Below are 12,216 nucleotides of genomic sequence, written 5' to 3' on the forward strand. Positions count from 1 at the left end.
GAGTCCCTGGAGGCCATGGCTGAACCAGGGCGTCGAGCCCGTGAGAGAACGGATTTTGCTTGCGGCTGAAGTATCTGGGTACCTGAGCATTGGACTTGTCCGCTAATAAGTCCATGTCCGGAATCCCCCAGTGATCCACAATCATCTGGAAGGCTGTGGGTGACAGCTGCCATTCCCCCGGATTTAGGCTTTCTCTGCTGAGGAAGTCTGCCACGGTGTTGCCCTTCCCAGCAATGTGGACGGCGGAGATGTCCTGAAGATTCGCCTCTGCCCAGGCCATCAGCGGGGCTATCTCTAGGGATACCTGTCGGCTTCTGGTTCCGCCCTGGCGGTTGATGTATGCCACCGTGGTGGCTTTGTCGGACATCACTCTGACTGCCCGGTTCCGCAGTCTGTGAGCAAATTGCAGGGGCAGGCTAACCGGACTGCCCGAGCCTCTAGACGGTTGATGTTCCATCCTGACTCTTCTCTGTTCCACCGCCCTTGTGCTGTGAGTTCTTCGCAGTGTGCGCCCCAGCCGCTCAGGCTGGCATCTGTGGGGAGCAGAGTCCATGTGGGGGAGGACATCTTCGACCCCCTGCTCGTGTGGTTGGACTGCAACCACCACCGTAACTGGATCCTCACTCTGGCTGGCAGAGGGAGGTGTGTGGAATAAGTCCGAAAGCAGGGGCTCCAGCAAGAGAGCAGGGAGCGTTGTAGAGGTCTCATATGGGCCCTTGCCCAGGGTACCACTTCCAGGGTGGATGCCATGAGGCCGAGAACCTGCAAATAATCCCAAGCTATGGGCCGGCTGGCTCCCATCAAGGACCGGAGATGCGTCTGAAGTTTTAACCTTCTCTTGGTAGTGAGACTGACTTTGTCTGCCTGGGTGTCGAACTGTACTCCCAGGTATTCCAGCGATTGGGAAGGCTGTAGGCAACTCTTGTTGAGGTTGACTACCCATCCCAGGCTTTCCAGAAGGGCGATCACTCTGTCGGTTGCCCGATGGCACTCCTCTCGTGATTTCGCCCTGATCAGCCAATCGTCTAGGTAGGGATGAACAAGGATTCCTTCCCGTCTGAGTGCCGCTGCTACCAGTACAACCACCTTGGTGAAGATCCGTGGTGCCGTGGCTAACCCGAAGGGCAGAGCCCGGAATTCAAAGTGGCGTCCCAGAACCTTGAAGCGTAGGTAGCGCTGATGATCCGGATGGATCGGGATATGCAGATAGGCTTCTGACAAGTCTAAGGCCATGAGGAATTCTCCTGGCTGTACTGCGGTCTTGACTGAGCGCAGAGTTTCCATGCGAAACCTCGGGACCCTTAAGTATCGATTGACTGACTTCAAGTCCAATACGGGCCGGAAAGTGCCCTCTTTCTTGAGTACCATGAAATAAATGGAATAGTGTCCAGAATTCATTTCCCATGCAGGTACTGGGATGATGGCTTTCAGGGACAGGAGCCTCGCCAGGGTAGCTTCCAATGCTGCCTGCTTGTGTATGGGACATGAAGATTCCACAAACTTGTCCGGAGGGAGATGATGAAAGTCCAGATAATACCCCTCTCGGATGATGGCGAGGACCCACTGGTCCGACGTAATCTTGACCCATCTGGGGTAGAAGAGGGTTAACCTGCCCCCTATGGCTCCGTCCCCCAGATGGATTGGCTGATTCTCATTGTGAGGTGCGGCCGGGACCTGAACCCGAGCCGGCTCCCCTCTTGCGCTGCTTGGTCCGAAAGGACTGGTTCCTGGCCTGAGGACGAGGTGCCTGGTAGCGACTCCTATAGGGAGTGAAGCGCTTGGAGCTTCTACCTCTGGAGGGCCTTGGAAAGGCGCGCTGGTTCCTTCTGAACCGATCTTCCGGCAGTCTAGGTACTGGAGAGGCGCCCCATGTGCTGGCCAGTTTATCAAGGTCGCTGTCAAACAGGAAAGAACCCCTAAAGGGCATTCTGGTGAGGCATGTCTTCGAAGGAGCATCGGCTGACCAATTCCGGATCCAGAGCTGCCTCCTGGCGGCTATGGAGGATGAGACCCCCTTGGCTGTTGTACGGACTAGGTCTGATGCAGCATCCGTGAGGAACAAGAGAGCTGACTCCATGTCTGTTGCTGGAGCATTGTTCCTGGCCTGTGACAAACAGGAGCGCATCACCACTGTACAACAGGTTGCGATCCGCAAAGATAGAGCTGCCACCTCTAAGGTCTGTTTCAGAATGCCGTCCAGTCGCCGATCATGAGGCTCCTTGAGGGCCGCCCCCCCTTCAACTGGAATGGTAGTGCGCTTGACCACAGCGCTAACCAAGGTGTCCACCTGAGGGCACGCCAGCATCTCCTTGATTGCCGGTTCCCCGGGGGTACATGCCCGTCAGGGCCCGACCCCCTTTGAATGAGACCGCTGGTGCAGCCCATTCCAAATCTATCAGTTGCTGCGCTACTTGCAAGAAAGGAAAATGGAGGGCTGTAGGACGAAGACCTTCCAGCAGGTGGTTCTGTGTAGAGGGCACCATAGTGCTGGAACCTGTAATAGCCAATTCCGCCAGGCACTGAGATACCAGGTCGGAGAGGTCCTCCTTAGGGAAGAACCGCCTCATGGTTCGAAATGGCTCAATCCCTGAGGGAAGATCCCCCTCCTCCAGGGGTTCGGACTCATCCTCCGAGACATCAGGGTCCGCCTGAACCGGACTGCTCGGGGGGGGCGGGTGCCCATGATAAGGGCGCGAAGGTCCAGGGGCAGGATCGGCTGGAGTAACAACAGCAGCAGCCGCAGCAGCAGGGCCTGGACGGGAAGCTGACTGCATCTGTACAAAAGCATGGATCCCCTTAAAGAGATCCACCCAGGAAATGGAAGCGGTCTCTAGTCGTCGGGGTACCAGGTCCCCCGGGATTCCAGGTTGTTCGAGACTGCCCGCTAGATCCGGGGTGGCCCCTGGGGAACTGTCAGCAACCTCGGTTGAGACCGGTCCTGGCCCGAGGCTCCTACTGCTTCCTCACATTGGGCACAAAGGGAGTCTGGCTCTTCACTGTGCATGGCTCTAAGCTGGCATGCTGAGCAGAGGCCGAGAGCTTTAATGCCAGAATCAGGAGGCGCTGCCGCTGAAGACGCCGAGGCGTTCTGTTCCATCGCAGCGTGGGAATATAGCGCTGAGGAATATACGCCCAATACAATATGCGCTCAATAATATGCGGCAGCAATACGCGCTTAATAGAACAGGCGCTCAATAATATGCGGCAGCAATACGCGCTTAATAGAACAGGCGCTCAATATGTGGCAGCAATATGCGCTTAATACAACAGGCGCTCAACACTAAGCGGCAGCAATATGCACTTAATACAATGGGCGCTCAACACTATGCGGCAGCAATATACGCTTAATACAACAGGCGCTCAATAATATACGGCAGCAATATACGCTTAATACAACAGGCGCTCAATAATATACGGCAGCCATATATGCTTAATACAACAGGCGCTCAATAATATGCGGCAGCAATATATGTTCAAGAAAATCCAATATGCGCTCATTAATATGCGGTCAGCAATATACGCTCAATGATATCCAATATGCACACATTAAAATGCGATCAGCAATATACGCTCAATGATATCCAATATGCGCTCATTAGTATGCGGTCAGCAACATACGCTCAATAGTATGCGGTCAGCAATATACGCACAATGATATACAATATGCGCTTAGTCATAGACAGGCGCCTATCATGGGCGCTCAATACCTGAACAAGGCCAACAAAATGGCGCCCTCCACGGCATGCCGCCTACAGGCCACGCCGCCGATCCTCGTACCTCGGAGACCAAAAAGTAAGAGATGTACGCCTTACCTGATCATCGGCGCTTCTCGGCTGTAACCCGGGCGGTCTCCGGCTGCGGGGGGAGAGGGCAAGTACCTTCACCGCTGCGCTTGAGGATTTTCACCCGCTGCCTCTGAGCCGCCGAACTCGTCTCGCTCGGGGCTAAGTCCACGCCGGGACCGAGGCGCCTCTCAGCCCGACCCGAGCCTTTCACGCTCGGGGGCTAGATCCCTGCCGCGATTCGGCCACCGGACCAAGGCCTAGACCTCCGAGGGATCGCGGAAATCACCCCGGGAAACTCAACTGGGGGAGGGACCCGAGGGTATCACCGCAGGAGTGCGGGGCTCGATGTTCCTGAAGAAATTTTAGTAAGTAGAATAGAGAAAGTAGAAAATAGAAAGTAGTATTGGAAAACACGCTCAGCGAGCGTGCAGGCTCTCCAAACTGCTTTGGAGACGGAAATTACTGAGTTGCTACGCTTCCTGTGGGGGTATATATACCCGTGCTGACGTCAGATCCGTCTCCAACTGCTAGCACGAGCATACTATACCCATTCGTTCTGAGTCCATCTGGCTACACGCTAGGAAAAATAAATTACTTTTTAGTGATTGGCACATGTAATCTTTGGGAATGTGCAAGAATAGCACTTTCTCCTTGCGGATCTCACAATGTACGAGATCAGCATGGAGAAAGTGGAAGCCCACGGGGCCTGCACAGAGGAGGCAGCAGAATGGGCTTCAGTGTCAGTAGCAGCAATCGGCACCTCCCCAATAGCCATGCGGCAGCAGTGGAATGAGAGAGGTTCTGAGGTTGCTGGCAAAAGAGAGGGGGGGTCTGCCTTTAGTGTGTGCATGTGAATGAATGGGACACTGCATGGGGTGTATGCATGGGTGCCTGCCTGGGGAGGGGGGGGTGTGAGAATGAATTGATGCCTGCCTGGAGGATGGAGCGGGAGTGGTATGAGAATGACTGGGAGCCTGCCTGGGTGTGTGCGTTTGTGTGTATGTGAGGGAGCCAGTGAGTGTGAGAGCATGAGTGTGTATGAGAAAATCCAGGGGAGTAAGAGTGTGTGTGTGTGTGTGTGTGGGGGGGGGGGGGGGATGGAGGGGGAGAGAGTGTTTTAATTGAAGATTTAGCCAATGAAATTCAGCAACAAAAAAGTCACTAAGCAGGTAAAGAATTATTTGTTTTTGCTTTATTAATAAATACAGAACATATATTAAAATTATAACTTTTTGTTATTAATATTAGAGCTACAAATATCACAAAATTATGGATTTTTCTAGCAGAGACACACCACCCGAATTATGCTCTGTTTTTTTATGAATTTTGACACACTGAGCGCAAAAGGTTGGCCATCACTGTACTATATCAATAGTGACTATAAGAAAACAGAACTAAATCTGAAGTTTCAGTTTCAAAGAACTGAATACACTTTTCCTTCAGATCCATTGCACCCGCATAGAAAAGCCTAAGACTTTCAGTAAAACACACTATCACCTTAAACATGCATTATTTATCTCTACTTTGATGCAACATTTGGCATATATATACCTCACTCAATCTAATTGTATAAACACAAAGCAATTCAACATGAATATTTTAGCATCTTTCACACTTTATGACAGTATTTATAAAACATTGAGCCATTGCATATATAGGAATGCAGACTTTTACCTGGTCTCTGCAATGTTAGTAGCAATCACTATTTTCCGAACTCCTGGAGGTGGTTTTTTAAAAACCTGTAAATGCAAAGATGCCATACAGGTATACATGATGAAAAAAGGTGTACACAGTTTGGCAAAACAAAAACTCCAGATTACTATATTTTACCATTACTTATTACACCAAGCACCAGATGATTAACTAATACAGGCTTTCCTTATTTTCAAACAAAAATATATATTTATAATTTAGTTAAAAAAAAAAAATCTATAAAGCAAGTTTGCTCACCGCAAACAATATTTTCCATAGATAGCAGGATAAATTAGCTATCTGACATGGGGTGACTCGTCTCTACTAGCTAATAGATTTTAAGCTTTATTGCGCATGTGTGGGAGGCCCTGCATGGGTGTTGCCTTGTGAGCCTCCTCAGTCTATATCATAGCTAAATCTAGCTAAATAGTCAATTCTCCAGAGAGGTGGGTAGGTATTCCATTGCTAATTTATCCAGCAATCTATGGAAAACACCATTTACAGTAAGCAAACTTCCTTTTTCCATATATAAGCAGGATGAATTAGCTATTACATGTGGAGAGTTCCATTCTGAGGGTTACCGTGGAGCAATTACTAAACAAGCAGACCTTATTGTGAAGAGTAGACTACCGTGAGAACAAGTTACAAAAAACTACTTGCCCAAATTTACCATAACTCTTTGAGTAGTTGCCCTTTCAGTAATGGGATGCAAAGGTGTGAACTGATAACCAAGTTGCAGCTTTCTAAGATGAGCAATAGAAGAAGCCATAGTTCTGATTTGATGAGCTTCAGCAGAGTTTTCAATCCTACTAAGATGTAGCAGCACTGAAATGCATTCAGTGCATTCAGTTATCCAGGTAGACAATGTAGGTTGTTTGTGACAAATAACTGCAAAGCCTGGCAATACAGTTGATCAGTTCTTTCACACTAGGCAAATAATCTATATAATTTACGGTATGAAGAGCTTTCTCTTCTTCATGGACATGCGGTCTTGAAAAAAAGGTAGATAGTACGATGGAGTGATTGATATGGAAAGCCAAGATAACCTTTGATAGAAATTCCGAGTGAGTGAGAATGACTACTCAATTAAGGAAGAATTGCGTGTATGGTGTATAGTGGACATGAGCTTGGAGCTTGCAGAGTCTTGTAGTCGAGGTAACTGTGCTGAAGAGTGATACTTTCCACATGAAGAACTTAAGAAACCATCTGTAGTGGTCCAAAAGGCAGCTTCATGGGTTGAGAAAGGATAACATTGAAGTCCCAAGGAACTGGAAGTTTTTGTGTCAGGGGTTTAATGTGGTACAAGCCTTTTATAAATCTCAATATTTATTTATTTAAAGGTTTTTTATATACCGATAGCCGTTAGCACATCGTATCGGTTTCCAGAAAACTAAAACTTTTTGACAGTGTCATTAAACAGAACATTTGGCACTGCCATTACATAGAACAGTAAACTTTGCATACAATAGATAAATAATACATAAACTATAGATAATAGTAAACTTTGCATACACTAGATAAATAATAGATAAATAATATCAGTAGATGAGTAGAGATGGGTTTAACACGATGAAATGTACTTTCACTGATGATGTGGAGAGGCACGAGTCAGAGAGGAGCAACTATATTAACAGGTACTTGGGTTCATAAGAAAATGGATTCAAGGTTTTCTATTGTAGAATATATGTTCCATTTGAAGGCATAGCTTTCTCTGATGGCATTTTAAATGGAAACAAAAAACTTTCAAATGCTCTAGGCACAGAGAGATGAGCAATGACTGAGTGTTCAACATCCAAGCTATTAGACTGAGGTATGGATGGGTTAGATTGTTGAGATTACTTACCTGATAATCTCCTTTTCCTTAGTGTATGCAGATGGACTCAAAACAAGTGGGTATAGTGTGCTCGTGCTAGCAGTTGGAGACGGATCTGACGTCAGCACGGGTACATATACCCCCACAGGAAGTGTAGCAATTCAGTAATCTTCCTTGCAAAAGCTTTTATGGATATATGTGTGACTGATCGATCGTTTAAATGAACAGGATTACCCTGACCAATTGATGGTAGCTGGAGACCGCCAGTGTTCTCAACCGGAAGGCGTCGACACCCAGCAGGGTGGAAGCCCTATATAAGCAAACATGGCTTACCTTGAGTCGGCGAATCCCCATGTATACCGGCAGCCGGGCGGGATGCTGAATCCATCTGTATACACTAAGGAAAAGGAGATTATCAGGTAAGTAATCTCAACATTTCCTAGCATGTAGCAGATGGACTCAAAACAAGTGGGATGTACAAAAGCTACTCCCAGACTGGGCGGGAGGCTGCCCGAGGTCCGTTTAGGATTGCCCTTGCAAATGCTGTGTCCTCCCTGGCCTGAATGTCCAGACGGTAGAATCTGGAGAAGGTATGGAGGGAGGACCACGTCGCCGCTTTACATATCTCCGCAGGCGACAGCATCCTAGTTTCTGCCCAAGAGGCCGATTGCGCTCTGGTAGAATGAGCCGTGACCTGTAGAGGTGGTGGTTTTCCCGCTTCTATGTAGGCCGCCTTGATAACTTCTTTGATCCAGCGGGCGATGGTTGGCCGTGAGGCCGCTTCTCCTTGCTTCTTCCCGCTGTGAAGGACGATCAGATGGTCCGTCTTTCGTACTGCTTCTGACATTTCCAAGTATCTGGCCAGTATTCTGCCGATGTCGAGATGATGCAGTATTCGACCTTCTTCGGACTTCTTCAAACCTTCCGTGGTTGGCAAGGATATGGTTTGGTTGAGGTGAAATTGTGAGACTACTCTGGGTAAGAAGGAAGGAACCGTGCGAAGATGGATAGCCTCTGAAGTGATTCTGAGAAACGGATCACGGCAGGACAGTGCTTGTAGCTCTGAGATGCGGCGTCCTGAGCATACAGCCAGCAAGAAAACCATCTTCAAGGTCAACAAACGGAGAGACAGGCCTCGAAGGGGTCTGAAGGCGGATCCCGCCAGAAATTCCAACACTAGGTTGAGGTTCCACAGGGGCACTGGCCACTTCAGTGGCGGACGAATGTGTTTGACTCCTTTCAGGAAACGTGAGACGTCTGGGTGTTTGGCAATGGTGTTGCCGTCACTCCTGGGACCGTAGCAAGACAGCGCTGCTACCTGAACCTTGATGGAGCTGAGGGACAGACCCTTCTGAAGTCCATCTTGTAGGACGTCCAAAATGATAGGAATCTTAGCGGCATGTGAATTGGTGCTGCGAGAGTCGCACCAGGCTTCAAAAACTCTCCAGATCCTGATATATGTCAGTGATGTGGAGAACTTGCGTGCTCGGAGGAGTGTGTCTATTACCGGCTCAGAGTATCCTCTTTTCTTCAATCTAGCCCTCTCAATGGCCAGACCGTAAGAGAGAATTGAGCTGGATCCTTGTGGAGGATTGGACCTTGCAGCAGCAGGTCCCTGTTTAGAGGCAGAGGTAGAGGATTCCCTGCCAGTAGTCTTCTCATGTCTGCGTACCAGGGTCTTCTTGGCCAGTCCGGGGCCACTAGAAGAACTAGTCCTCTCTGCCGCTGAATCTTGTATATAATGGCGCCCAGCAGGGGCCATAAAGGAAAAGCATATAGCAGGATCCCCTGAGGCCATGGCTGTACCAGGGCATCAATCCCCTGGGATAGAGGATCCCGCCTGCGACTGAAATACCTGGGTACTTGAGCGTTGGACCTGTCCGCTAGTAGGTCCATGCCCGGCATCCCCCACTGATCCACAATCATCTGGAAAGCTGTGGGCGACAGCTGCCATTCCCCCCGTGTTTAGGCTTTCTCTGCTGAGGAAGTCTGCCGTGGTGTTGTCCTTCCCGGCGATGTGGACGGCGGAGATGTCCTGGAGATTTGCTTCCGCCCAAGCCATCAGGGGGGCTATTTCTAGGGATACCTGTTGGCTTCTGGTTCCGCCCATCGGTTGATGTATGCCACTGTGGTGGCATTGTCAGACATCACTCTGACCATTCTGTTTCGAAGTCTGTGGGCAAATCGCAGGCACGCTAGCCTGACTGCCCGTGCCTCTAGTCGGTTTATGTTCCACCCCGACTCTTCTCTGTTCCACCGCCCTTGGGCGGTGAGTTCTTCGCAGTGTGCTCCCCATCCGTTCAGGCTGGCATCTGTCGTGAGCAGGGTCCAGGTTGGGGAGGACATTCTTGACCCCCGGCTCATGTGGCCGGGCTGCAACCACCACCGTAGCTGGTTCCGCACTGTGGTTGGTAGAGGCAGGTGTACGGTATAGTCCTGTGATCGCGGGCTCCACCGAGACAGGAGGGCGCATTGTAATGGTCTCATATGAGCCCGCGCCCATGATATCACCTCCAGAGTGGATGCCATGAGGCCGAGGACCTGTAGGGTAATCCCGAGCTGTGGGCCGGGTGGCGCTCAGCAGGGCCTGCAGATGATTCCGGAGTTTCGACTTCCTTTTGGAGGTCAGGCTGACCTTGTCTTCCTGGGTGTCGAATTGAACCCCTAGGTATTCCAGTGACTGAGAAGGCTGTAGGGAACTCTTGTTCAAGTTTACAACCCATCCTAGGCTTTCCAGAAGAGCTATAAGTCTGTTGGTTGCCTGGTGGCTCTCCTCTGGTGACTTCGCCCGGATCAGCCAATCGTCCAGGTAGGGATGGACGAGGATTCCCTCCTTCCTGAGGGACGCTGCCACTATACTACTATGACCTTGGTAAAGGTCCGCGGCGCGGTGGCTAACCCGAAGGGTAAAGCTCGGAACTGGAAGTGTTGTTCCAGGACCTTGAAGCGTAAATAGCGCTGATGATCCCGATGGATTGGGATATGCAGGTAGGCTTCCGACAGATCTAGGGATGTGAGAAACTCCCCTGGCTGTACTGAATTCTTGACAGACCTCAGAGTTTCCATGCGAAAGCTGGGGACCCGTAGGTATCGGTTGACGGACTTGAGGTCCAGAACGGGCCGGAAAGTGCCCTCCTTTTTGGGCACGATGAAATAGATGGAATAATGCCCAGAATTAATCTCCCTTGCAGGCACTGGGATTATGGCCTTTAGGTACAGGAGCCTCCACAAAGTAACCTCTAGGGCCGTCCTCTTGATGGGCGAACAAGGAGATTCCACGAACCTGTCCGGCGGGAGAGTCGAAGAAAATCCAGGTAATACCCTTCTCAGATGATGGCGAGGAACCCACTGATCCGAGGTAATCTCGACCCATCTTCGGTAGAAGAGGGATAGCCTGCCCCCTATGGCTGCTACCCCCGGATGGGTCGGCTGATTGTCATTGTGGGGTACGGCCGGGACCCGCACCCAAGCCGGTTGCCCTCTTGTTGTGCTTAGGCCGAAAGGACTGGTTCCTGGCCTGCGAACAAGGTGCTTGGTAGCGAGTCCTGTAAGGGTTGAAGCGCTGAGAGGTTCTACCTCTGGATGGTCTAGGAAAGGGGCGCTGGGTCCTCCTTGACCGGTCTTCTGGTAGAAGGGGGTAATGGGGAGGCGCCCCATATATTGGCCAGTTCTCAAGGTCGCGGCCCGCCGAACAGGAGGGATCCCTCAAAGGGCATTCTCGTGAGGCGTGTCTTGGAAGAGGAGTCGGCTGACCAATTACGTAGCCAGAGCTGTCTCCTAGCCGCCACTGAGGATGACACTCCTTTGGCTGCTGTACGGACTAAGTCGGAGGCTGCATCAGTGAGGAACGAGAGAGCTGATTCCATTTCTTCTCCCTGGGTGTTGTTCCTAGCCTGTGATAAACAGGAACGTGTCACACACGGTGCAGCAGGTCGCAATTCGTAGGACATGGCTGCCACCTCAAAGACTTGTTTCAGAATGGTGTCCATGCGCCGGTCATGTGTATCCTTAAGGGCCGTCCCCCCCTCCACCGGAATGGTGGTGCGCTTCACAATTGCGCTAACTATGGCGTCTACCTGGGGGCACGCCAGCTTCTCCTTGGTTGCCGGGTCGAAGGGGTACATGCCAGCCAAGGCCCGACCCCCTTTGAATGAGGCCTCCGGCGTATTCCATTCCAGGATCGATTAACTGCTGAGCTACTTGCAGGAGGGGAAAATGGTGAGACGTTTGGCGCAGGCCCTCTAACAGGGAGTTCATCCTAGGTTCCTTTTGGGCATCGTGGCCCGGAATAGCCAGCTCCGACAGGCATTGAGAGATCAGGCCTGGGAGATCCCCTTTCAAAAAGAAGCACCTCATGGTCCGATAAGGTTCAACCCCCGAGGGCAGTTCTCCCTCCTCAGGGGACTAGTCGTCTTCCTCAGGGCAATCTGAATCCCCATAAGTGGGGGTTTCCAGGTGGCGCGTGGCCATGCCTAGGCCTTGAGGGTCCAGGGGCCGGGTCATCCGGTACGTATGGATCCGCTCGGGGAGCAGCCTGCATTGTGACAAAGGCATGAATCCCCTTGAATAATTCCACCCCAGGGAGAGCGAAGCAGGATCTGGTCTGAGGGGTACCAGGTCCCTCGGGGTCCCCGGCTGCTCACTGCTGCCTGCTAGGTCCGGGGTGTTCCCTAAGGAACTGGCAAGTACACTGGGCTGCGACCGGTCCTGACCCGGAACTCCCAGGGCCTTTTCACATTGGGCACATAGGGAGTCTGCTTCCTCGCTCTGTGTGGCTCTGAGGGTTGCATGCCGAGCAGAGGCTCATGCTTGATGCTGGAGGGGCCGGCGCGCTGACGCATGGGCTCTCTGACGCTCCATGTGTGCCTGGCGTATCAGCGGGCGCCTATGAACGCGCGCCTACCAACGTGCGCCTAACAGCGTGCA

The 12,216-nt window shown here is 51.1% G+C and overlaps 1 protein-coding gene across 3 annotated transcripts in view; it reads right to left on the bottom strand.

Annotated features, from left to right (window-relative positions):
• Positions 1-12,216, bottom strand: part of DHX36 (DEAH-box helicase 36) — a 518,365-nt gene that overhangs the window by 251,979 nt on the left and 254,170 nt on the right. For all 3 annotated transcript variants that reach the window (XM_029615334.1, XM_029615333.1, XM_029615335.1), the window contains one exon: positions 5,460-5,524. In XM_029615334.1, coding sequence (XP_029471194.1) covers positions 5,460-5,524 — 65 coding nt within the window. The remainder of the gene's footprint in view (positions 1-5,459; positions 5,525-12,216) is intronic.

This window comes from Rhinatrema bivittatum, chromosome 9 (assembly GCF_901001135.1).
Source record: "Rhinatrema bivittatum chromosome 9, aRhiBiv1.1, whole genome shotgun sequence".
Taxonomy (NCBI): Eukaryota; Metazoa; Chordata; class Amphibia; order Gymnophiona; family Rhinatrematidae; genus Rhinatrema; species Rhinatrema bivittatum.